General features: G+C 63.6%; 1 protein-coding gene across 2 annotated transcripts; it reads right to left on the reverse strand.

Moving 5' to 3' along the window:
• Window positions 1-4,289: 4,289 nt before the first annotated feature.
• WNT9A (Wnt family member 9A) lies at window positions 4,290-24,923 on the reverse strand. 2 transcript variants are annotated; one of them, XM_077857449.1, is made up of 4 exons: window positions 24,731-24,923; window positions 9,991-10,247; window positions 8,799-9,061; window positions 4,290-7,142 (listed from the first exon to the last, which is right to left on the reverse strand). In XM_077857449.1, exons 1-4 carry the CDS (start codon window positions 24,823-24,825, stop codon window positions 6,660-6,662), a joined length of 1,098 nt encoding a protein of 365 aa, XP_077713575.1. In that variant the 5' UTR covers window positions 24,826-24,923; the 3' UTR covers window positions 4,290-6,659. The 2 variants fall into 2 exon arrangements, with proteins under 2 accessions (XP_077713575.1, XP_077713576.1); XM_077857450.1 differs by lacking the exon at window positions 24,731-24,923 and adding an exon at window positions 18,602-18,703.
• Window positions 24,924-26,400: the final 1,477 nt, after the last annotated feature.

Genomic DNA, 26,400 nt, shown 5'->3' on the forward strand with positions numbered 1-26,400 from the left:
AGGCGGGGAGGGGGGCCTCTGGGCCGCGCTGCCCCCTCCAGAAGGCCATCCCCAGCCACACTCCACTCTGCTCTGCGGAGTGCCTTCTGCCTCTTCCAGGGTCGCTCCCAACATCCAGGACGGCCCAGGTGCCCTCCCCACCCAGTCCGGAGAAAGGAGGCACTGGGGGAGAGGGTGGCCCTGTCACTCTGTCCTGCGCAGCCACGGCATTGTAGGAAGCACTTGGGAAGCCAGAGACACCGTGTTCTTCACTGGATGTGGGCAGCGAGGGATCAGGAAGCGCACAGTCCCCTGCGGTGACCACTGGCGGCGACATGCCTGCACAGCACCCGACCATCCCCTGGGGGCCAACGGCCATGTCCGAGGTCCAGACCCGGGTTACAAAGTGACAGCTCCTGGCAGGCAGCCTGGAGCGGTCTTGTGGGTGAGCGCCCACTGCCCTGGGACACCCCCGAGTCCTGCCCAGGTGACAGCTGCAATGGCGCCACTAGTTCTCAAGGCTCCACACAGATGCCTATGTTCTCGCAGGGAGGACAGAGCCCACGGGGCTGCCTCATCACCTGGTACATCTGGTGCTGGGGCATGGGGGGGCGGGGTGTACGGGGCTTCTCCCCTCCCCCTCCCTCCTCTGCTCTCCACCCTCTTCCCCTCCGCCTCTCTCCTCTGCCCTCCCTTCCCCTTCTCCCTCCCCCTCCTTTGCCCTCCCCTTGTCCTCCCCTCTCCATTTCCTTCCTCAGGTCTCTCTCCCTCTTCCTCTCCTTCTCCTCCCCTCTCCCTCCCTCCCCCATCCTCCTCCCTCCCCTTTCTGCCCCTCTTCCTCTTTCCCTCCTCTCCCTCCCCTCCCTGCCCAGCTAATAACCACAGCAGGAGCCTCTGGGCTCTGGGCTCCCTCTCCCCCCCAGCTCCAGCCTGTTTCCATGGATGAGGGCCCAACACAAACACAAGATGGGATGCAGCAGCTCCCCTGCCAGCCCCCGACCCCCCACAGCCCAGGGTTGGTGGGCAGATGAGGTCATGGCCTCAGGGGCCCTCTAGGCCTGGGGGGGCACTATTTGTTTGGTCTTGTTTCTGTGGCAACCTGCTAGACCCTCCTCCACTCTGTCTAAGGGGCAAGGCCTGTGCCCTGAACCCCCAGCTCTGCCTCACACTTGCAGAATCCCAGGCTGTCAGGAAGCAGCTGTGACCTCGGTCCCACCTCCAAGCCATGCATAGGGAAACTGAGGCCCAGGTAGCAGGCAGAGGCAAGAGCATGCAGCACCAGAGCACTTGTCCTCAGACTGGGGACCCCCTTGTCTAGGAGCTCAGACAGCAGGGGTACCCAGGCACAGAACTTCATGCTGCTCTGCCCAGGTCTGTCCTGCCTAGGGGGGTGGTTAGCTCCCCAACCTGTGTACTGCACAGTGGGCAAGAGAAGGTCCTGGGCAGGGAGCACTCAGAGGGCACAGCTGCTTCCAGGGGGAGCTCAGTAGCCAGGCAGGAGGTGGGGACACAGCCACCCAGGGGGCGGGTGCGTCACAGGTGGGGGTGAAGAGGAAGGGGAGGCGGAGGAGGAGCCCAGGAGCAGGGGCAGGTCCAGCCCGCCACGCTGTCCATCCTCCCACAGCCATCTCAGGAGGGGTGGGGTTGACTCAGAGAACCCCCACCCAGAGCAGGTTCCCTGACAGGGGCCCTGTACCCACTGGGAGGGGGCCACAGTGACCTTGACCTGCTCATGGCTTCTGAGTGGACAGTCCCTCCAAGCTCTGGGCCCCCGACTCCTGGGTGGTGGGCTCCTTGCACCCCTCAGGGGCTGCTTCTGGGGCACCTGCTTCCTGCTGCCTGACTGGGTCCCCTCAAGCCTCCCTGGCCACGCTCCCAGTGGTCCCGGGGCACCCCCCCCGCCCCCCGGGTCCCACAGCAAGGTGACCTGGGGCCCTGCTGGGGCCTGTCCAGGCACTAGCTGCCTTTCCTGGTCTCCCCCCTCCCCTCCCCCCACTTCCCCCCCCTTCCTCCCTCCTCCTTCCCTCCTCCCCCATGCTTCTACACTCATCCTCCATCTCTGAAGTCACCAGGGAAAGCAGGCGCTCCAGCTGATCACCTTCCTGTCTGAGACATTACCTAACTGGCCTTACCTAATCCCCCAGACGTCCCCCCCACCAGGGCCGGGCCACCTGTGTGTCCGGAGCTGCCTGGGCACCTGTGCAAGGCAGGGGAGGCCAGGGGCTCTGAGCAGCCTCCAGCCTGCCCTGGGGCTCCTCTGCTCTGGCCCCCTCACCCAATGTGTGCCAGCAAGCCTGCGGGGATGCCACATCCTCTCGAATTTCCTGGGCCTCCTTGCTGTCCCAAGTGGGCAAGAAGCACCCTGCAGCCTCTGGGGTGTCTGCGCACCGGCCAGTGTGCTGGGATGGCCAGGTCTTCTACCTCAGGCTCTGCGCTGGACGTTAGGAGCTTGGCAGCTGGAGGAGGCCAGACACGGGGTGGGGGAGACCACAGCCACCAGTCAGCAGGCAGGGCAGGTGCTAGAGGAGAGGGACAGCCGCCCTATCCTCAGGGTGCTAACACACAGACACACATGCAGACACGGACACACACGGAGCATATCCACATATCCACTGTACACAGAGCCACGGACAGACGGGAAGCCCTGGGGTCCCCAGGCAACAGGAAGGTCAGCGGTGCGGGAGGCTATGTGGCCCTGTCCAGCCCACCCACCCCAGCACCTCCTTTCCTCTGCCTGTCCAGCCCCCGGCCCAGTGCCCCCTTCCTCTGAGGCCTGTCTAGGCCACCCAGCCCAGCGACCCCTTCCTCTGACTGTCCAGCCCACCCCCCCACAGCCTGCACCAGAGCTGTTATCAGCTGCAGGAAGAACAACCCCATTTGGGCCTTCTGTTCCGTGGCTGGGCCACTCACCATCCCCTCCCGCCCACGGGCAGAGGCCTGAGCCCCCTTCCTGCACCCCAGTGTCAGTGCGTGGGGAGAGGCCTGGATTTCCACCAACTGCTGCCCTGTGGGTTCCCCAGCTCCCCCTGCTGAGCAATCACCCCGTACCTCACCTACAGAGCCCAGCACCCTGCAGAGGGGCCTCAGCCACAGCCTGGCAGAGGTCTGACCCCAGAAGTGTCCTTTGTCTCAGCGGTGGCGTCCACGGGGGTGGGGGGAGGTGCCACGACCCTTCTGCTGCCCCCCACAGCCCAAGGGCTCTCCTCATCACCCCCCAAAGGACACAGGCCTTGAGGTGAGGAGGAAAGGGCTGTTCCAGGAGGAAGACACATGCTCTGTCGGGCCCAGCCCAGCCCCACCCTGGCGGAGAGCACAGTACCCACAGTGGAGCTGCCCCACCCACCAAGCTATCACCCACTTTAACCTCAGGACGTGATCTTTTTTTGAAATGGGGGTCTTCACAGATGTGATCAAGGGTCCCCAGACGGAAGCATGCTGAATAGTCAGCAAGGTTCTGCGTCCCGTACGTAACAGATGTAAGGCGAGAAGGGGTAAGTAGAGGCTGGGGCGGAGCCCATGAGCCCAGGACTGCCTGGGTCCCCATAGCTGAGAGGGGAGGCGGGAAGGACGTGCCCCCAGGGGTGAAACCCAGCCCACAGTCTGGTATTTGGGCCTTCAGGAGTGCAAGAGGAAGGCCTGTTGCCAACAGCCCTCTTGGACATGGACACAGTGGCTCCAGGGAGACAAGCAGACATGGCCAGGCCAGGCCCACGGCTGCCGACAAGGCTGGCCAGGCTCACATGGCCCTCCCTGAAAGTCCTGGAAGGCGAGGCTGGGTGCCAGGACAGGGGTCAAGCTGGACAGCCCCAGGGGCCCCAGCACCACGTTGACCTGTAAGCAGGTGCACAGAGCTCCGACCCTGCTGGGACCTCTGCACAGGGGAGGTACAGCCTTTGCATTGAGGACAGTGCAGCACACCTCCACCTCTGCAGCCCAGCCCGCTGCGTGCTGCTTGCCCACAAGGGAACTCCTGCTCCTAAGCCTGTACCTCCTCCCCACACACACACTCCTCCTCCACGAGACCCTCCTCCTTCATCAGACCCTCCTCCACCCTCAGACCCTCCTCCTCTGTTAGACCCTCCTTCCCCTCAGGCCTTCCTCCCCCCTGGGGCCTTCCTCCTCCTTTAGACCCTCCTCCCTCATTAGGCCCTCCTCCCCACTCAGACCCTCCTCCCCCTCCGGCTCTCGGGCTCTCCTTCCCCCCCTCATATCCTCTTCCTCCCCAGGCCCTCCTCCCCACCCCCCTCCCTCACACATTCCTCCCTCAGGCCTTCCAGAACCCCTCTGAAGGGAGCAGACTCAGATGGGGCTATAATTTAAAATACATTTATTTAGTGTCCATTTGGTTTCTGTTCCATTACACAAAGCGTTAAATAAATACATTCTCCAAGTCACTCGAGTACATGCTATCGCTGTACAGATGAGGTAGAGAAATGCTAGGCTCGCAAGAGAGAGACGCACTCGGTGCAGAGATGAGAGCTCGCATGTGAATGCCCGCACCTGGTGCGACCCCGTCTGAGTGGCCAGCGGGGAGCAGGTGGCCGGGACCCGCCTGGCCCTCCGCATGGCTCCCGCCTGTGGCCCCCTCCCCTTCCCAGAGAGGCTGACCCAGGGGCCCAGGCCTGGCCCCAGAATACAGCTTCTTCTAGAGGATCCCTCCTGCACCGAAGAGAAGTGAGCTGGGAGGCTCCATCGGGAGGAGTTGCTTCTTTGTTTAGCATGATATTCTGATATATATTTATACATAAACACACCAGCCAGCAGACGTTTCCAGCCTGCCTTGTTTAAAAAAATACTTTATATTTATGACATAGAGCTAAATGTGGTATCTGGTTAAAACGATCTCCTTCCTCTGGCATGCTGCCTTTGCAGACCCAGAAGTGACTGAGCTACAGTCTTGTCATGGGCGTGGCTGGCTGCACCTGCGCTGGGCCCGGTCCCCCTCATGATGTCCCCCCTCAGGATGCACGTATTCACGGGGAGCTTCTCTGAACCACAGAATAGACTTTACTATTTACACTATGACCAGGGACGGAGCCCCACAGCCACATAAATAGGTTTCCTTTTAAAAACACAGTCCCCAGGGTTCCCTGGAGCCCATGGGACTCCAGGGAACCCCCTCACTCAGTAGTTCCCAAGTCTGCACCGCACCCTCGCACTGTGTCCCCCCAGGGACACGGCCACTCAGCTGGGGGTTGGGGGACACTGCACCCTGCCACCAAACAGCCACAGCTGGAGGACCTGGGAGCCAGGGCTGCAGTTCATGCCAACAGGGGAAGGGCCACTCCACCCTAAGGAAGGACTGCAGGTGAGGTCGCCCCAGCTGACCACTGACCGTGCCAACACAGCGCGCACAGGCACACACCACAGATACACGTAGGCACGTGTTCACCCACATGCACGCATGCGTATCACATGTGCACATGGACACACAACCACACATGCTCTCACACATGCACACGGCACATATGTTTGTGCTCATACAAGCCCCCATGTACTCCCATGTACACTCACACAGATACACACCATAGGCTCACACATTCTCATGTGTGTACACACATAATACATGCTCACAAGCACACACGCAACACAGACACATGCAGGTGCTCATGCACAAACATGCAGGCGCATTCATGCACACGTGCTTCCCACACGCGTGTGCTCATGCACACTCGTGCAGGCATACACACACACATGCACACACACTCAAACCAAACCAGGTCAGTGTCGCCCATCCACTTTCCTTCCCTGCAAAGACAACAGCCTGGCCAAGGAGAGCAGCCCACCCTCTGCCAAATCCTAGCCCCAGATTCTCACTGTCCACACCCGTCCTTACCTCCGCCTCCTCCCACAGTAACACTAACAAGAAGCAAGCTATGGAATGGCCCCTTCCCTTTTGCCCAGCCCCCTGCAGCCTCCAACCCCACGCAGAAGAGCCTGGAGTGCAGGAATGCATGCCCAAAGTTGCCCAGAGTAGGGTCCCTGGGGACAGCTGGCTTGGGCTACTGGATACAACCTGCTTTACTATTTTAAACACAACAGCAACATCCCTCTCAATTTAGTGGTTTCAAACGACAAAGCAGATCAGGCAAAGAGGTTAGGAGGGGCTTGGGGGGAGGGAGGGAAGGAACCCTCCAGACTAGGCTCCCTCCAGAGTAGAGGAAGCTGAGGCCTGAGACAGAGTGGGGGTGGAAAAATAATTATTATATATTAGTTAAATAAAAATAATTTAAAAGTCACCGGTATCACTCCCGAGAGAAGCGCTCCATGTCAGAGGGGATGGCAGTGACCCCCACACCCGGGCAGCTGGGCTGTCTCTCTCCTAGTGGTTTGACTCTCTAAGCCAGTGCTGGAGCAGGACAGCCCACAGGCGGCCACACAGGGGACCTATGTGATCACAAAGATGTGCCTGCCGCTCGCTTGGCAGAGGGAGCCCAGAGCAGGGAGGGGCACCACTCTGCAGGAACTGGCCTCTTAGGGACGGAAACAGCTTAGAAAGCATGGTATAGCGCTCTCAGGTCATGAGGTGGGGGCGGACAGGGATGCGGGGCCACACCAGGGCCACCTCCCACCCTCAGTCTTGGAGAAGGGGGACAGAGGGGCAGAGACAGTCCATCCAGCCCATCCCCAGGCTCCTGCCGCCATGTGCCAGGTGTACCGGGGGCTCCAACCCGAGGGGCTCAGCTCTTGCAGGTGTAGACCTCCTCACGCTGGGTACACTGCCTGCACTCCACATAGCAGCACCAGCGCACCTGGCACTGGCACGGCCGCGTCACCACCCGGCTCTGCGTGTTGTGGCCACGCCCACAGCAGATGCTCTCACAGTTCTTCTCCCGGTGGCACCTGCGGCCAGCGGTGCCTGGGGAAAAGCGGCTGGCCAAGCAGAAGCTCGGCGAGTCATCCAGGTGCACGAGCTCCGGTGTGCGGGGCAACGGGTCACTGCCGCTTGTCCCTGTAGCCCGGCCCCGAGGTGGCGAGATGGCACCAGCCTCACCAGTGGCCTCGTTGGTGGTGCTGCCCACCTTGAGCGCCGTCTCATACTTGTGTTTCAGGCGCTTGCCCACCTCATGGAAGGGTGCCAGCTGCCGCCAGCATGTCCGCACGGTGCAGGAGCCTGACACACCATGGCACTTACACGTGGTCTCCACCCCGGCTTTGATTACCTGGTGGGGGGGGAGGGGAGCTGGGCATGAGGGCCACACTGTGAGGCTGGGTGAACAGCCCCTACAGCTGACCCCCAGGCCCCCCCAGGTCCCAGCCCAACCTGGCGGATTATCACTACCCATCACCCAGGCTCCTGGCTCATGTGCCTATCCCTCCCCTCTCCAAGCCTCTGATGGCCTAGGACAGATGCCTTACATCCAGGACCTGGCCCCACAGTAGAGGCCTTTGGTGGGGACAGTCCCTCCCTGCATCCAGGGCTGCCCGCCGCAGGGGCTGAGCATGCCACCCCACCCGGGGAGCCTCACTACCAACGCCCCACCAGGACCTCCCAGTCTGGTCTCAGCATCCTGCTTCCTGGAGGGAGGGAGGACAAGTGAGTTACTTGCCCAGTCACTGGGTTGGCTCCCAGCAGCTTTCTGCAGAGAAGGGATCCGGGCAGGCCTTGTAGCAGACCCCAGCCTTGATACTGGAGGCCAGTCAGATCCTCCAGAGAGGAGGAGCGGTACCCGCATGTACACACACACAGGGCTGCACGGAGGGGCCTCCTGTCTGACCACCCACACGGGGATCCCTGACAGCAGAGAGGGGAGGCCCTCCCCAGGGCACCCCATCCCCAAGCCAGGCCAGAGCTCCCACGCTGCCCCCAGGGAGGGCCCACTGGCTTGAGGGGGATTAGGAAACGTAGCTGCCCTCTGGCCAGGCAATAGAAGAGTCACATTTAATGACACTTTGCTGAGAAACTCGGACAAATTTAATTAAAGTGCTGCTTCCCTGGCCCAGCAGAGCTAATAGAGCACTTTCCATATTCTGACTTTTCATTAATAGCTTACAAAAGAGAGAATGCAAAAGAAAAGGAGCCTCGCCTTAGGGATTTAATCTGTTCCCGCCCCTCCCGGGAGGGCACAAAGGGGGGCACAGCTCCAAAGAGAAAAGGGGAAATTGATTCTTTAATAAGCACAGGACTCAGAACTCTTGTTTCTCAATAAAGAGGGCTCAGAGCAGGGCTGGCTCTAATTACAGCCCCCCCCAACCAAGGCTGAGCTCCACATCCCAGGGGCAGCCTGCTGAGCACGCAGAGCCCCTGACCATCCCACAGCCCCACAGAGCCTCAGGGGGTGTCTGGTGGTCCCACGTGTGTGGGGGCTATGGGGATGGGGTGCTCTGTCCACATGGGGGGGATGGCCCTCGTGATGGGCACCAGGCCTCCTCTGGCACTGAGGGGCTGCAAGGAGGGTGGAGGATGGCGCTGAGCCAGGCAGCCCCAGGTCCAACCCGCCTGGAGCCAGCGGCCCCCAGAACACCCCCAGACCCCCTACCTCATGAGAGGTCACAGCGGCACCTAGCATCCCCGGAAGACAGTGAGCCTGACAGGCAGGGAGGCTCCAGGGCCCGGCTGGCAGCTCAAGGCTGGCACTGACCCCCAAGCAGCAGCCCCAGCCCATTCCCATGGATGCCCCACCCCGCCCCCATGCCCCGCAGACACCCCGCCCCACTGACACCCCGCCCCCAGAGATGCCCCGCCCCACAGACACCCAGCCCCGAGTGATGCCCCGCCCACAGATCCCCCACCCTGCCCGCCCCAGACAGCCTGCTGCCCACAGACGCCCTGTCCTGTGGACTCCCCGCCCCACCCCGCCGTGCCCCGCCCCGCTTGCCTTCACACCCACGAGGTTGTTGTGGAAGTCCACGCGCGCTCGCAGGTCCTTGCTCGACCTTCGGCCCAGGAACTCCTTGACGAACTTGCTGCTGTACTTGAGGTTGTCCCCACAGCCACCCCACTGCCAGGCCTCCCGGTTCTCCAGGTCCGGGGCCTCGTCGCAGGTGCAGCGCTCCATGCGGCCCGCGCTGCACGCCTTGGCCAGCGCATGGGTCAGGCCAGCAGACGAGATGGCGTAGAGGAAGGCAGTCTCCTTGAAGCCTGCGGGGTGCGGGGGGTGGCGCAGGGACGATAGGGCCGGTGAGCCGGCGGGAGCACCCCCCATGTGGCCCAGGCATAGCCAAGCCGGGGCAGTCCGGCCGGAGCCCTGACTCCTGGCCGCAGGTAGGGTCCATGGGAAGGACCCTGGCTGATGATCGCCTTGGATAGGGGCGTACCTGCCTGGGCTGCCGTGGAGGCCCGCAGGGAGGAGGCATGCTCCCTCTGCCCCGGGGTTGGATGGAAGAGGACACAGAGAGTTCACAGCACCTGGAGACCCAGCTCTGCCCAGGGATCAGAAATTTCGTCCTTCGAGGTCACCTACCCACCAGACTGGCAGCGAGCCCCGCCCTGCCCTGGGTCTCAGGTCCCCAGTTTTTAAAGGAGGCTGTTGAGAAGCTCAGATCAGAGTCCAAGGGAGACATAAGGAAGAAGGCTCTCTACTCACGGCACCAGGTGGACCTCATGCCCAGCCGCTGGGCCCCGGTCACCACCATGTGGCCAGAGCCATCAGAGCTGCCTTAGGCTGCATCAAAGCACCCAAATATGCCTCCTGGGGCAAGTTTTCCCCAAGGAGGGGCAAGGCAAGAGGAAAGGCGAGTCAAGGGTCTGGGTGGGAAGAGAGCAGGGTAGGAGTTAGGGGCAGGTGGGAAGGAAGGGGCAGGGACAGGACCAGGTGGCAGGGCTGGAGACTAGACTGGCAGTTCAGAAGGAGGGAGGAACTGCAGGTGGATGGACGGATGGACCAGAAGGGAAGGGTGATCAAGTGAAGACTGAGCCACGAGGGAGTGAGCGGTCGGTAGGAAGTGAAGCACCCAGGCTTCCTAAGCCACTGGGGGGGGGGGGGGGGGGCTTTAGGACCAGGTGAAGGAGCGGTGCCCCGGGGGCACAGACCCAGCTGGAAGGCCTGCCAGGCACTATGGCGCACTCACCTCGCTTGAGCAGGCTGGCCCGGTAGCGACCCTCCAGAGTACAGTTCCAGCGCTCGAACCGGAACTGGTACTGGCACTCCAGGGCGCTCATGCTAACCGCCTCCACCAGCGTCTCGGCCACACCTGGGTCTCGGCGGCACATGCGCCTCTGCTTGCGCTCCAGCTTCAGTCGGTCGCAGGCCTTGTAGTGTGCCTGCGCTGCAGCCTCGGGCTCCAGGGTCAGCGGGAGGATGGTCAGGGGCTCGCTGCCAGTCAGCCTGGGTGCAGAGGGGCCGGGGTGAGGGCCGTTCAGGAGGTGAGCATCACCACACATACCCACACCTGGGGAGGGCAGCCCAGCACAGCATGTGTGCCGAGGGCACAGCTGGTCAGGGCAGGGAGGGGTGTCAGAGCCCAGGGGGGACCACATGGACACATGTGCTTACCCAGCCGGAGCAGGCACTCCTCCAGGACCCCAGCTGGGGTGGCCCAGCTCCTCGGCCTGCAGCCTCTGGGAGAGGGCCCTGGGCTACTCCCTGCCCACTTGCCACCTCTGCAGATGGCCCTGCAGGACCCAGTGGGGTCTCCCGGAACTCCTGGGCACAGAGGACCTCCCGGCAGAACCCAGGCTGGTTCCTGGTTCTCCTGCAGCTCCACATCTCTCATCTGAGCTAAGGTCCAGACCTTGAGGGTCAACCACCAGTTCTTAGGCTTTCCCCAACCCCCATTTCATATGCTTCACCCAGGGATGGACCAGTTCGGACCTCCTGCCTGCTCTGGGCTCCGACCCAGAGGTTTGTGTCCTCACACACCATTGCCCAGCATCTGCCAGACCCTTAGTCCTCAGGACAAGGTGGGGGGGGAGTGCCCAACCAGATGTGGGTGGGGCTTAGACCCTCCCCACATGCACATCACAGGAAACAAGCCTCCCCACCCCAGCCAACCAGCCCAGAGGAGCCAGGGGTGCCAGGCATCCCCAGACACTTAATCCGACACTTTGCTCCATCCCTCTTCCTGCTGCCACTCGAAAGCCCCCTCAAGGGCATGGTGGCCACTGGGTTGGCTCCCAGCAGCTTTCTGCAGAGAAGGGATCCGGGCAGGCCTTGTAGCAGACCCCAGCCTTGATACTGGAGGCCAGGCTCCCTGGGAACAGCCTAAGGTCCTGGCTTCCAAAGCCCCAGCCTTCCCCCTTGCCCTTCACATCCCCCTGTGTGGCCTCTCCTTGGCCCTGCCTGCTGCGGGGGCTTGGGGTGTGTGTGTGTTGAGGCGGATCCACACCTACTCTGCCAAGGGCAGGGCTTATGCAGGGTAGAGCCCATCCCTGCTCCAAGGGTCCCGGACCCAGGCCCCTGAAGGAGCAGCACCTGTCTTGCCTTTCTGGTCAGCTCCCTGTGGACAGGAGGCCAGGGTGCTAAAGCCCAGGCAGGAGCAGGGCAAGGCTGCGGGGATGCCACCGCAGATGGTCTGGGCCTAGGGTGCAGAGGGGAGCAGGCGGTCAGGTGGCAGATAGGCAGCTCTGCGCACACAGCCTGCAGGGTGAAGCTACGAAAGCAGGGCCTGAGGCCAGTGATGCACCCGGAGGGGAAAGAACCAACCCCACCACCCTCTTCACACTGGTGGCTGGCGGCTTCCTGAGAACAGCCACCCCAGACTTTGGCCCTCTTCCCCATGGTGCTCCAAGCCAGCCAGCACCAGAGAGCTCGTGGGCACGAGCGGAGAGTTCCAACTGGCCCCATGGACAAGGGCGCTGCCGAGCAGAACCCAAAGCATATTCCTACGAGCCTGAGTCCATACAGACGCTGCAGGGCACGTGCCTGGGGACACTCTGGGCCAGGAGGGCCCACTGGTGCACAGTGACCAGTGTGGATGTGAGCCGATGAGAAGCCCAACAGGATCCCAGAGCACAGACAGGCCTCACATGGGCAGCAAGGCCTTTGGGGAGAAGGTACGTGTGAGCCCGGAGCTAGGACACCGTGCTGGATGAGCCACAGGACAGGGAGGAGGCAGTGACACATCCTGGGTTAGGGCTTCACGCCCAAAGACATGGGTATGTGTAGGGGTGGACATTGGGCGGCTCCTACACTCCCAGGCCTCATGCCGGAGCTCAGACAGCCCCAAACACAAGGACAGCTGCCAAGCTGGGCCAGGGGCATGCAGGAGCCTGACGATGCCACGCCAGGGGCTGGAAGAGCCACTCCCCACACAAAGGCAGCTCACACGGTGGCGACTGGTCCCCAGACAGGAATGTCAACAGCTGTGCCCACGACGGCACGCCACCACACATCAGAGAGCTGTGGCCTGCAACCTGCATGTCCCCCAGACTGGATTCTCCAAGATTAACCAGCTCCAGGCTGGTGCCAAGACATCCTGGGTCCAAACAGACCAACTATGGCAAGGCCATCCCCAGAGTACCTGGGGCTGTGTTGGGAAGGGCAGCTGTGGGTGTGGATGAGGAGAGGCAGTGAGATGGTGGGTGACACCACCCCCAGCCCACCTGGAAGTGCTGTGTCCACATGGCCCACAGGGCTGAGGCCAGGGCTCCCCTGGGGCTGGCCTGCATCCACATGGCCCTTAAAAATGCAGTGAGTTCCTGTGCCTCCAAAAGGACAGGAACCTGTGCCCAGCAAAGGGCTGCAGAGTCCAAAAACCAGAAGACATGTCTCAGGGGATACATGGACACAGGAGCCAGCGTCCTCCGTGTGTGCAGGTGCATGCGGACTTGCCTGTGGAGCAGCAACAAAAGGAGCCGGTGGCGAGTGGACATGAGATAGCAGCACGGAGCTTAAGGAGAGGGAACACATCTCGTAAAACTTACAAGAGGCTCCACCCGACTCAGAAACACCACAGATGCATCCTTGGAGGTACAGAGATCAGGACAGTTGGGACACGGTGGGGGCTCAGTCCTGCAGGCTGGGAGTCTGGACACAGGCCCCCCAGGTCTGTCTCCAGAATTACAGGCTCCAGATGTAGGTCGAAAAAGCATGCACACTCATGTCACATACTTGAAACCCACGCCTGCCATGACACGACCCTGGGAGCGCCGTGTCACACCGCGAGGCCCACAGCTGGCTGAACAATGGGGCTATCCATACCGTGGAGCTTGGCAGGTACCAGGAAGCCACAACCTGCTGCACCAGGGGGCCCAGGGCAGGAGTCAGCCCAGAACACAGGAGGCCCCGGGCAGCAGCAGCTCGCTTCCATCCCCGAGAGCTTGTCACATGTGCAAGGGACGGCGGGGGCCCATGCAAACCAGCAATGCTCCACATGCAGCCCCGCAGGCCAGCCTCCACCTACAGGGCCTGTGATCTGATGCTGCTTGGTCCAGCCCCAATGGTGCCCCAGGCCCCTGGCACAGCTCAGGCCCTGCCCAGCTGCTCACCCTGACCCCACCCCAGCTGGCTGCCCTCTGCCCGTGCTGGGCCAGGAGGCTGAGCAGCAGCCCCACACCATGTGACAGGTACGGGCCCTGTGCTGGTCGGTTCCTGACCAGGAGCGGGACATGCAGCTGAGCCGACGTGAGCTGGCCTCCTGTGCGCCCACCGTGTGGGGATTCGCCTCCAACAGCATCCAGAGGCTGTGTCCTGTCATGCAGTCTGCAGACAGATGAGGCTGCTGGCTTTCTCTTTCCATCCCAGGGACCCTTGCTGCCTTCCTGCTCCATGAGGGCTTTGAGCACCACGGTGCACAATCTGCCCACTGCTCCGTGGGGCCCAGCGCCTCGATGGTTCCTCGTGCTGGCAGGGAGGTGTGCCCTGCGTGAGAGAGAGACACGGGCTCCGGGGCCAGGATGCAGGGAACCTCGCCCTTGCTCACCTGTACCACATGCCGAAACCTGCGTCCCTGCCACCCAGACCCAACCCCGGGAGGTGCAGAGGCCCTGCAGGTGACGGAGCACCAGAGGCCAGAGCCGGAGCATCACAGTGCTCACCTGGCCGGAACACCATCGCCGCAGACACACCGCCATCCTGCCCGAGGGTCTGAGACATCACAGGCAGCCACAGCATCCTTGCCTGAGTCCTGGTCCTCATGGGAAGCTCTGGCCGTTTCAACCACGAGCATGTGGTTCGAGGCTGCCTCTAGGCTAAAGAAGTTCCCCCCACTTTACGTCTGCTCCAAGCTTTTCAAAACTCACCAATGGATGTTAAGGGTCATCAGAGGTAGCCCCTGCCCCTGCGGGCATGTGACTCCTGTGCTGTCATCTGTTTAAACCAGCCACTCCCTGCTCTCCCGGAGTGACAGCGGGGTGCCTTGGCCTCCCTCACACCCTAGCTGCTGTCCCAGGATGCTGTGTCTAGGCCCCTGCATCTGCATTTCTAATTTTCTCTTCCACACTCATCCTGCCAGGTTTCCAGGTTTCCGCACCTCAGCAAGAATTCGCTCTATAACTTTGCTGGAAGACAGGTCAGACTAGCATCATGTTGTCCTAACTGTTTGGTAGGACTTGCTGCGAAGCCACGTGGCCTGACCTCTGCTGGATGAAAAGATCTTCCTTCTGATCCAAGTACTTTTCTCTTTTCCAATCAGCTTTGCAGAGGTATGATTCACATGCCATAAAATCACTCACCTGAGGTCTCGGAATCAGGGTCTTGCACACATTCCCAGATGTGTGCAAACACCTCCAGGTCGACTGCAGGGCATTTCACAGTCTCATAAAGAAAGGCACTGCTGCGGCCCCCACCTCTGCCGCCCACTAATCCATTTGGTGGGTTTGCCTGTCCAGACGTTTCGTCCCCAGTTTTCTGCGTTTCCTCAGAACCTGCAGCCGCACTGGCATCTAAGTGTCCGGCATCCCTCTTCTGTCTGCAGAATCTGGGGGACTTCCTGGTAGAGGAGTGCTCTGAGTGTCTCCGCTGCATCTGACTCATCACATCTTCCCAGAGAGTGATTTCCTCATCTTAGATGCACAGGTGTCACGTGTGCATTTCTGCACTGCGTCTGCGTTCTTCAGGTGTAGCTTACTGTTCCTTTCCTTAAATCCGGGACCGATGCTTGCTGAGTGTTTCCAGGCTTCTCCACTTCTTAAATATGCATTTCAGCAACTACTACACCTGCATCACAGTCAGACCACCCGGTAGAGCCTGGGTCACAGCCTGGAAACTGTGTAGAGCCTCAATCACAGCTCAGGTCACCATGCAGAGCCTGGGTCACACCTCAGGTCACCATGCAGAGCCTGGGTCACAACCTGGGCCATTGTGCAGATCCTGGGTCATAGCCCGAGTCACCGTGTGAGCCTGGGCCACAGCCTGGAGATAGTGTTCAGCCTCAATCACAACTCAGGTCACCATGCAGAGGCTGAGTCACACCTCAGGTCACCATGCAGAGCCTGGGTCACAACCTGGGCCATTGTGCAGAGCCTGGGTCACAGCCCGAGTCACTGTGTGAGCCTGGGCCACAGCCTGGAGATAGTTTAGCCTCAATCACAACTCAGGTCACCATGCAGAGCGTAGGTCACAGCTCAGGTCACTGTATAGAACCTGGGTGACAACGTGGGTCATCATGCAGAGCGTAGGTCACAGCCTGGGTCACTTTACAGAGCATAAACTATAGCCCGAGTCACCTTGCAGAGCCTGGGTCACCGCTTGGGTCACCATGCAGAGCCTGAGTCACAGCTCCAGTCACTGTGCAGAGCTTGGGTTACCATGCAGAGCCTGGGTCACAGCCCCAGTCATTGTGCAGAGTCCAGGTCACCATGTAGAGCCTGGATTGTGGCGCCCACTGCTTCTCTGTCCCTCCTATAGTTCTACTCTCTCCCTAAGGTCCACTGAGTTGGTGTGTCCTCTCTCCATCCTCCCAAGTGCCCTGTGCTTACATCTGTGTCGCCCACGAGCCCGCGATAAGACTGAGGAGCCCGCTACAACCCCGATCCTCTCTCCTTGCAGCTGGGGCATGTCCTGTACTGGGTGCTGGGGCTGTCGCTTACCTTTTCCACTGGCCACACCTATTGTTTCTCTTGTTTCTCTTTCTGCCTTCCCTGTGGTGTTTCAGTCCATCTGCCCCCGCAATCTGAAGTTTCACATTCCCATTACTTTCATGTCTGCTGCACATGGACACCCGTCTGTGGCTCACCCACATCTGGCGGCAACTCCAGGCCTGAGGACACAGGCCAGCAGGCTCCCCAAAATGTGTGCCATCATGCACTCCACTGTTAGGACCCGACGAGATGCTGTTCAGCACCCACATACCCAGTCCTGGGCATCCTCGCTCCTGTACAGCATCCTCGTCCCCAGGGTAGCTTGTACTTGTTCGAAAACACCTCCCTCGGACGCCCCAGGAGGTAGCAGTCCGCACAGCCCCTGTGCACCTTCTCCTCCGCAGCTCGTGAGACCTTATCTGCATCTGTTTTCCTAGGTAGCTCTTCATCTTGGGAATTTTGCATTTCCAGTTCCTTATGTTCTGGTATGATTTTTGCATTTTCTGCTTGAGACTCCTTGGGGCCTCCCGAATCCTGTAGTGACCCTAACAAATTCTGAGAATTTCGGAAAATCCCAGGCCATTCTCTTCAGACAGGACCTCTGTCCACCAGCCCGAGTCTGGCATCTGGCCTGCAGGGACACTGAGGGGACCCCCGGGGCCACGGCCCCTCTCAACCTCCACGGGCCATACTCGGTGCAACCTCTCCTGCCCCACCTTCCAACCTCAGCTATTCCCTTCAGCTATTTCTAATCTGCTTTCAAATCAATCGACAGATCACATCTCCCCCACCCCCCAATTCCATTTGGTTTTCCAAACCTGCAGGGTTAGTTTTTGTGGTCTTTTATTCCTTATAGAAATTCCAAGCTTAAAAAAAAAGAAAAGAAAAGAAAAGAAAAGAAAAGAAAAGAAAAGAAAAGAAAAGAAAAGAAAAGAAAAGAAAAGAAAAGAGAAAGAAATTCCAAGCTTATCTCACTCAAAGCACATGGAGAGCGTCCACCGAGCCTGTGAGGCCAGGCTCATAGGGCTGCTGCCACACTTCGTGGGGCGCACAGAGGCTTCTCCATGCATGCACGCCCAGCTACCTCGACCCATGTTGGTCACCATATGCCAGCAGCAGAAGACACAGGTCCCCACATTCACACCCTCTGGAAGCTTGGAATGTACCCTGTTTGGAACGAGGACCTCTGTGGATGTAACTGAGAAAAGGCTCTTGAGAGAAGGTCACGCTGGACAAGGTTCTGTGCTGCTGAAGGCCCATCCTCCTGACCAGCCCAGAGCAGCTCAGAGGAACGCCCAGCCCAGCCCAGTCCCACCAGGAGTGAAAAGAACCCAGGACAGATACAGCCAAGTCTGGGGCCCATCCCCCTCCACAGGCCAGGCCTCAGACTGTTCAGTGGCCTAGGGACGGGGCCGCCCCTCCAAGCACCTAGCTGGTCACATACTGTCCCAAATCTGCCCCCAAAGGCAGTGAGGTGGCTGGACTGGCAGTGCTGGCGAGGGGCTGGGAGGCCCTCGTCCTCAGGCAGAAGCCTGGGAGCCTGGGAGCCTGGTCCCCAAAGCGCTTGCTCCTTCCCACTCCACAGTGGGAGCGGATTTCAACGGCCCTTCCTCCTGCCAACAGGCCAAGCCACCCCAAGGGCCACCCTGCCCACAAACCCAGCTCCCTGGGCTGGGCAGAGGGAGAAGAGGCCGGAGTTCCAGAAGCCACAGCACCCTGCCAAGGAAACCTCAGCCCCACCAGACGGCGTTTAATTTCTGTGTGAATCAAATTCAAAACAAATTCCAATGCTGAGAAACTGGTTCTGAGATTAACCCTCCGTCCTCCTGAGGCCTGCTGCCTGACGCCGTCCTGCCCAGTTTCCTGCCCAAGCACGTAGGTCGAGGGGGTGGGGCGGGGTGGGTGCAGACATCCCCGGACCCCAGGTGCTCCCGGCAGGCTCCACTGCCATCTGGGGCCCTGATAGACAAGGAGGTGGCAGAGGACACCGGCCACGGCAAGCAGGGCAGGAGGACGGCCCCGGCCAACAGGCCACTCGTGCGCTCTGGGCGGACAGGCCGAGCACCCTTGTGTCTGTGACAGCTGTCACCACCGTCAGCTGCGAGAGCTGCAGGGCCCCACATTCCAGGGCCCCGCGTCCATGCAGGCATCCTGGGTGGGCAGCATGGATGCTCCAGGGTAGCTCCTGGCTTGGGTTGGGCTGGGGGTCGGCTGGCAGACACAGGCCTCGGCCACACCTGGCAAACGGCACTGCACAAGGCCTGCTGCCCCTGAGCCCCACAGAAACGTCCCTGCACACGCTTGGCACCCCTGGGGCCAACAGCACCCCCAGGACAGCAGAGGGCAGAGGCGGGAAGCAGCCAGGACACCCCCATCACCCCGGCCCAGGCCTCACAACAACAGGAGCCCAACGAGCTGTGACAGAAGGGACAGGCAGGACCTGGCACAGGTCCTGGGAAAGCTGCCAGTGGTGCCGCCTCCACGGTGTCACCTCCGCGACCCCCTTGCTGCCCAGAGCTGACCTCTCACGTGCCCAGCCCCGAGGGGGACACCGGGGCAGCCCAGCCCCGAGGGATGTCCTGCCCCGGGGGCTGGTGGTGGTGCTGGGTGGCTGCTGCGGCTCCGCAGGCCAGGAGGGGGCCGGCCGTGACGCGCGCAGGTCTGGGCGCCCCTGGGGGCCTCCCCCCTGCCCAGCCAGACCACTTCCCTGGCCGCGTCTACCTCAGGTATCGCTAAGAAAAACAAACGCAGCTTGAGGCTTGCGTTTTTCCATTCTCTCGTCCGGCTGCCGGCCTCGAGATGCTGGGCCTGCCAGCTGGGCGGCCGGGTTTCCTCCTGCGGCCAGAGGCGCTGGGCCAGCCAGGAACCGCGCCGGGAGGGGCAGCGGAGGACGGCGGGCCGGGCCCACGGGTCACGGAGCCGGGCGGCCCCCGCCACCCAGGTCGGCGCTGCCCTCCCGTGGAGGCCCCTGCCGCGCAGCTCCCAGCTCCCACCCAGCCCAGGGGATACCCTGGGCCCCAAGACACATACACTCCGCCCCCTCGGGGCTCCAGGGGCCCACGATGCCCGCATCTGACGGCTGGGTCTGGGTCTGCGGCGCCAGAGGGAGGGTAGTGTGGGTGCCGCGGGGGACACAGGGCCGGGGGGGGCGGGGGGGGGGCGCTGCGGCTCTGAGCACAGAGCCCTGCTCTCCAGGGCAGCCCAGAGAACAGCCCCGCAGGCCAGGGGCGACCCTGCCAGGCTCTGGCTGGCTTCCTGGAGGAGGCGACAGCTAAGGCCGACCCTGGAGCAGCGGAGGCCACCCGCTGCCAGAGGACACTTGCAGGGGGGCCCAGGCCTCTCGCCCTCTCGGCCCCCCCCGGGGGCAGCGCGGGTATGGCAGGGGCGGCCCTACCGCCCAGGGCACAATACACAAAGGAGCCTGCAGCCCTGCAAGCCTGGACGGGGGTGGGGGCCGGCTCTGCTGACAGGTGTCCTCTTTCTGTGTCCAGGAAACCAACCCAGGCCCCTGATCAGCTCATCTCCTGCGTCCATCCAGGTCCGATGGCCCCAGGGCAATCGTAGGTGTGCATTCTTCCCAGGAGTGAAACTACCCACTCACTTCTCTGACTGTCCTTGACACCCAGCCCAGGCAGGGTCCCACAAGTGCCCCCAACACAGTGGCAAGGATGGGGGTGAGATTAGGCCAGCTGTCCCCCCGTCCAGACGGCTGCCGGCTGTGGCAGGACATCTGCTCCCACAGCTGCGGGGGGCCAGGTGGCCATGGCTTCCTTCTCACCTCAGGCTGGCCACGAGGCCTGGGCTGGCGCTCAGCACCTGCCTCTACTGCCTCTGTGCTGGGGCGGGGGGTGGGGGCACAGAGCCCGCAGAGCAAACTGGCCCGGACAAGACAGGAAGGGACAGACTGTGGAGAACAGAGAGGATCCGGGGCTGCATCCCCACCCCTGCCTACTTGCTCCATCCACCTGCCTCTCCATGCCTGCTCCTGCCCCAGGGTCCCGCTCCCCCGCCCACTGCCCTGCATCCCCTCTTCCCCAGAGCCACATCCCCTCCCCACGTCCCCCTCACCCACAGGGCCACTCCCGAGGGTCCTCACACATTCCCTGCGGCCCCTTGTGTGGGTCCCTACTCAGCTCCCACCTCAGACCCCCCTCTGCACGCCCCCCTCTGCGGGCCCCCCTCTGCAGGACCTCCCCACCGACGCTAGACCTGAGGCCTTGCACAGCTGCTCCGGGCACACCTGTCCTGCCTGCTGCTTACACGGCTCCCACCGCCTGAGATAACCAGGACACCTCCCCGGCTGCCCACCGCCCTTCTCTGCCACGGGAGGCTGGCTCCCCCCACAGGTGACCTCGAGCACCTGGCCCACCACAGGCCTAGTGAGCAGCCTCTTAGCTCTACAGGGGGCTCCCTCCTCCTGCCCCAGCCCTTCCCTCTCCTCCCTCCTCCAGGGACCTGCTGCACACACCGTCTCCAGGCAGGCAGCAGGCATTGACCACACAGGATTCCCAGCTGGGCCTCAGGCTCCTGCAGAGGGGTGCCCCTGCCCCCTGGCCCCTGCCCCCTGGTGCTGACCCCACATGCACAGCAGTGCTGGAGAGCAGGACCAGGGCAGCCTCCTGGGCACATCCTCAGAACCCTTGGCTGGGCCCCCAGACCAGGCTATAGCAAACAGATGGTCATGTGCACCACCCAGCCACGCTGGCGGCCAAGCAGGATAATGATCCCTGGTGGAGGCCCACGCGAGCAGCTTCTGCACACACGGGTGAGAGACGGCGTGCCAGCTCCTGGTTCAGGTTGTCCTCTGCCCAATAATATATGCAGATATATAAAGAGTTCTTAAAAATCAACGACAAAGATCCACAACCTTGCCTAGAGCGGGGCAAAGGAAGTGAGTTGAGATTCCTCCAAAGAGGACATACAGACAACCCGCATGCCCACGAAGGATGCTCATGGTGCCAGACATCAGGGACATACAAACCAAAGCCCCAAACCAAACCAAACGTACAAACCAAAGATACCACCCCACATCCCCTGGGATGACTAGAATAAAAAGCAAAACAGAACAACAAAAATAACAGAAATAACTAGAACTGGTGAGTGTGTGGAGATACTGGCCCTCCTCTGCATTGCTACTGGGAGCATAAGATGGCACAGCCAAACCAGTAGAGCAGCTCCTCCAAACAGTCACCCCGGATCCGCACTCCCACCTCGAAGCACACACCAGGCAGAACTGCAAGCCTCTCACGGCAGCGGGATGAGAGCAGAAAGGGGCCAGCCCCCCGGGTGCCCACAACAGGAGCACGGAAGAACAAGACTGTGGAGCGTCCACACGACCGATAATAATCTGGCCACAGAGGGAACCAAGCACAAGTTTACACCACACCGTGGATGAATCCTGAGAATGGATTGTTTGGTGAAATAAGCCAGACACAAAGGCCACATGCTGTATGATTCCACTTATGTAAAATGTCCAGAACAGGCAAATCCAGAGACAGAACGTGGATTAGCGGTTGCCAGGGGTGGGGGGCAGGGGCGGGGACAGGATATGAGGTTTCTGGGGTGATGGAACACTCTGGAATTAGATAGAGGTGCCGGCCGCACAGCCTTGTAGATGTACCAGAAACCACCAAGCTGCATGCTCTCACGGGGTGGGTTTACAGGATGTGAGCTGTGTTTCCATCGCAGAAACCCCGGCTGGCCCCTGAGCCCCTCAACTGCCTTTCAGACAGGCTCTGAGCACCCCTATGCACCAACGGCCGGCCAGCGTGAGAACCCCCAGGACCGTGCCTCGCACGCCCTCCTCTGCACAGACCTCCCAGTGGGGTCCTGCTGCCCGCAAGCCAGCCGGCCAAGGTGTCTCATAGAATGCAGGGTACCAGCACCAACCCTGAGAGGGTCCATGGGAGCCTTTACTAGTTCCCTGAGGATTACCCACCGTAGAAGCCCGAGGCAGCTCCACGGGGGCAAGGGGTCTCCACGGGTGCAGGCTTGGCACCCTAGGGATCTCTAAGAAAGGGCAGCATGGCACCCTCTCTGCTGGACCCAGCCCCTGGCTCCATGCTAGGCGGGGACAGCAGAGCGCCTCAGCCTAGGTCAGAGGGCATCCCTTCCTGCATGGATCTTCAGCACACAGGACACCCCTCAGCTCCATCCTCTTATCTGTAACACCAGGGGCAGGGCTGGGTGCAGGCGGAGCTTTCAGCCCACCCAGGTCCACAGGGGATGGGGAGGTGGGACTCTGAGCCTGTTTCCCAAACTCACCAGGAGACCCGGGACTGGCCCCTTTCTGCTGGGAGCCAGGCACACACCCCCTTCCAGGAGGGCACCGGACCAGGCTGTCTAGGCCCCTGGAGAACCAGATGGAAACGCCACCTGCTAATCACACCACCAAGAAGCAGGGCCAGGCCATGGAGGAAGAGAGAAGAACCCCGTCCCCATGGCCAGGCAGCAGCCTGGCGGGTCCTGCCTAGCAGCCAGAGGCGGACAGGGCAACAGGAGCAGGGTGGCTTGGGTTGCAGCCTCGGGGAGGGGGCAGGGAGGGCTCTTGCTGCCCACGTGACACCCCCCACCCCACCCCAGGCCAGCCTCTCTCGGTTTCTGGGCTGTAACTGGAGCTGCCCTGCCTGCTTGCAAGCCTTCGTGCCAGGCAGAGCTTACAGAGAGGGGGAAGGGAGGAGGAAAGCCTGAATCCCTGCTCCTTCCTCCTGCTCCGTCTCCACACCAGGCTGGGGGGAAGCCCCTGCCCTGCCCTGCCCACCTTGGGCCTCTGCTCCCCCCAGTCTTCCAGCTCCTGCCACATCACTGGGCCAGGACCACAGGCCCCAGACCGGGGCCCAGCAAGTCACTGCTGACCAGAAAGCCTGGGCCTCCGTGTATTGAATAGACCACAGCATGTCCTGCCCTCTCCTCAGGAATCAGGGAATCACTTCCCAAGGAGCCCAGGGGTACAGACCCCTCTAGCACCAGCACCCTTTCCTCCTCTCCCTCCAGCTGGCACCAGGCCTGCTCCTGCTCCAGAACGTCTGTCCATCACACAGAACCCAGCTCTCCTGCCAGGAGCCCGGGGGATGGCAGGGGCCCCAGCAGAGCCAGCTGTCCCCAGAGCAGCACGTCTGCCACCCATGCTCTCCATGGGACCGCCCCCTGGAGACAAGGCGCTGGGCAAGGGGACCAGCCAGAGAAGGCCCAGGGACAGCAAGCCCTCCCTGCGTGCCCCCCACACGCCCACAGAGCTCGGCGAGTTCCCCAGAGGTGCTGAGTGCCGTGCTGCCTGCGGTGGGGGTGGGGGGTGGGGGGCCAGAAGCCAGGACCCAAGACCCCCACCTCCCCTCCACACAGGCAGCAGGGCTGGCAGCAGACATGCTGCAGACAAGCGTAGGGTGTGTCTGAAGCCTAGTAAGCAGACCCGAGGCCGGGCCGGCGGCAGAGCGGGAAGGCACAGCTGGCTGCCGGGCTGCCGTGACTCACCGTGGACCTGCGGCCAGACGGCCATCCTCTGACCCTCCCTCTGCCCGCGAGGGCGAGGCAAGGCTGCACAGATGGCGTGCAGGGGCGTGCCAGCCCCTGCACAGCCCAGGCCCTAAGCAGGGCCGGGCCCACTGCCGCAGCCAGGAGAGGGCTGGCGGGTGGGGTCTCCAGGGGAAGGAGACACGGAGCTGACCCTGGAAGATGACCCAAGAGAAAGGAACAGAAGGAGAAAGGGGGGAAAGAAAAACACAAAGGGAAAGTTTCCCATGAAAATATTTTATTTTCTTTGAGAACAGGATACACCTGCAGGGCTCCTCGCCCAGTGGCCTCTCCCCGCCCTGGCCGTGCCACATTTCTGGACCAACGGGGCCCTCTGCTGGCCAGCGGCCGCGCGACGGCGCCCGGGCCCTGGGCTAGGGAACAGGTGACGGGCAGAGGGCGGCAGCCAGGAGCCGCCAAGGGGCGCCCTGGGCAGGGGCCAGGGCGCGAGGGTGGGCCGAGGCTCCGGGGCAGCGCCGGGCGGCAGGAGCGGAGGCTGAGGGCCCCAGAGGGCTGTTCGCGCGGTGCCAGCCCAGACCTCGGGGTGCCCATCTGCGTGGCACAGCGAGGGAGGGTCCCCCCAGGTCTCCGGGCTGGGCATCCCAGATGTGGGAGACGGAGGCGAGGTAGGGCAGGAAAGACCGGCGGAGGGCGGCGCGCCGAAACCACGCACAGGGCTGCTGCGGGGCAGCGTGGGGCAGCGACCCCGAGACAGCGCGGGCGGCGTCACGGCCCAGCCCTTCGCACCCGGCCAGTCCCACTGAAGCGCTCCCGCGGGCCGGGCCGAGCGGGCGTAAGAAGCAAAGCGCAAGAAAAATAAATTCCTCCAGCTTGGAGAGATTTTTTTTCCCCTTTGGGGCTCCGTGCAAGGAACATCTGGATTTTGTACGTATTTTTTTGTTGTTGTTAAATTAACTTCTCGAGGAGAGAAAGGAGGGGGGAGCTGCAAGGGGGGTGGATGGGCAGGGGCCAGGAGAGGCTACAGCCATTCCACCAGAACCCGGCGGCCTAACGCGAGGCCAGCACCAGGCTTGGTCCCCGTGCTCCAGGGAGGCCGGCGCACGGGTGCGTCGCGGCGACGACGACTCCGGGGTCACGGAGGACCGCGGCCCCGTGCCAGCCCGTAGGGCACGCCGGCCCATCTCCCCACGCGGCGCCGCGAGGACACGGACTCGCTGACCGAGCAACGCGCACGCCGCAAACAAACAGCGCCCGGCCACGCGTTGGCCACCGCCAGCCGCCCGGCCCGCGCACCTGGGCCTCCCGCCTCGCGCCCCGGCCGCGTCCCCGTCCCCGCGCGCCCGCCCGCCTGCCTGCCCGCCGGGCCGCCGAGGCACCTACCCGAAGTAGGCGGCCGAGGGGCGCAGCGCGGCAAGCAGCAGCGTCAGCGCGAAGGCCGCGGCCAGCCAGCGCGCCAGCAGGGGCCCATCCAGCATCTTGCCGCGCCTCGGCGGCTGACCATCGCGCTCCCGGCCCCGCGCAGGGCGCCCCACGGCCGCCGCCCTCTTATAGCGCCCGGAGCGCCGGGCCGGGGGCGGGGCGCCGGCCAGCTGGGCCCGGCCCGCCCGCGCCCAAGGAGGGGTCACGCCGGCGCCGGGGGCGGGCCGAAACCCGAGCCGAGAGCACCGCCCCGCCGCGCCGCCGCCCGGCCCTTCGGGTGTCGGGGCGCGCCCCGCGCGTGGAGGCGGAGCGCGGGGGGAGGGAGTGCGGAGCAGTGCGGGGGGGAGGGGCCGGGGCCGGGGCGGAGCGCGGGGGGGAGGAAGTGCGGAGCCGTGCGGGGGGGCGGGGGACGGGGCGGAGCGCGGGGGCGGGGACCGGGGCGGAGCGCGGGGTGGGAGTGCGGGGGCCGGGGCGGAGCGCGGGGTGGGAGTGAGGAGCAGTGCGGGGTGGGGGGGCGGGGGCCGGGGCGGAGCGCGGGGGGGGAGTGCGGAGCAGTGCGGGGGGGAGGGGCGGAGCGCGGGGGGGGGTGGGAGTGCGGAGCAGTGCGGGGGGGCGGGGGCTGGGGCGGAGCGCGGGGGGGGGAGTGCGGAGCAGTGCGGGGGGGTGGGGGAGGGGGCGGGGGAGGGGGCGGGGGCCGGGGCGGAGCGCGGGGGGGGGGAGTGCGGAGCAGTGCGGGGGGGCGGGGGACGGGGCATAGCGCGGGGGGGGGGAGTGCGGAGCAATGCGGGGGGGCGGGGGCCGGGGCGGAGCGCGGGGGCGGAGTGCGGAGCAGTGCGGGGGGGCGGGGGACGGGGCATAGCGCGGGGGGGGGAGTGCGGAGCAATGCGGGGGGGCGGGGGCCGGGGCGGAGCGCGGGGGCGGAGTGCGGAGCAGTGCGGGGTGGGGGGGCGGGGGCCGGGGCGGAGCGCGGGGGGAGTGCGGAGCAGTGCGGGGGGGAGGGGCGGAGCGCGGGGGGGTGGGAGTGCGGAGCAGTGCGGGGGGGCGGGGGACGGGGCATAGCGCGGGGGGGGGAGTGCGGAGCAATGCGGGGGGGCGGGGGCCGGGGCGGAGCGCGGGGGCGGAGTGCGGAGCAGTGCGGGGTGGGGGGGCGGGGGCCGGGGCGGAGCGCGGGGGGGAGTGCGGAGCAGTGCGGGGGGGAGGGGCGGAGCGCGGGGGGCGTGGGAGTGCGGAGCAGTGCGGGGGGGCGGGGGACGGGGCATAGCGCGGGGGGGGGAGTGCGGAGCAATGCGGGGGGGCGGGGGCCGGGGCGGAGCGCGGGGGCGGAGTGCGGAGCAGTGCGGGGTGGGGGGGCGGGGGCCGGGGCGGAGCGCGGGGGGGAGTGCGGAGCAGTGCGGGGGGGAGGGGCGGAGCGCGGGGGGCGTGGGAGTGCGGAGCAGTGCGGGGGGGCGGGGGACGGGGCATAGCGCGGGGGGGGGAGTGCGGAGCAATGCGGGGGGGCGGGGGCCGGGGCGGAGCGCGGGGGCGGAGTGCGGAGCAGTGCGGGGTGGGGGGGCGGGGGCCGGGGCGGAGCGCGGGGGGAGTGCGGAGCAGTGCGGGGGGAGGGGCGGAGCGCGGGGGGCGTGGGAGTGCGG

This window comes from Canis aureus, chromosome 18 (genome assembly GCF_053574225.1).
Source record: "Canis aureus isolate CA01 chromosome 18, VMU_Caureus_v.1.0, whole genome shotgun sequence".
Lineage (NCBI taxonomy): Eukaryota > Metazoa > Chordata > Mammalia > Carnivora > Canidae > Canis > Canis aureus.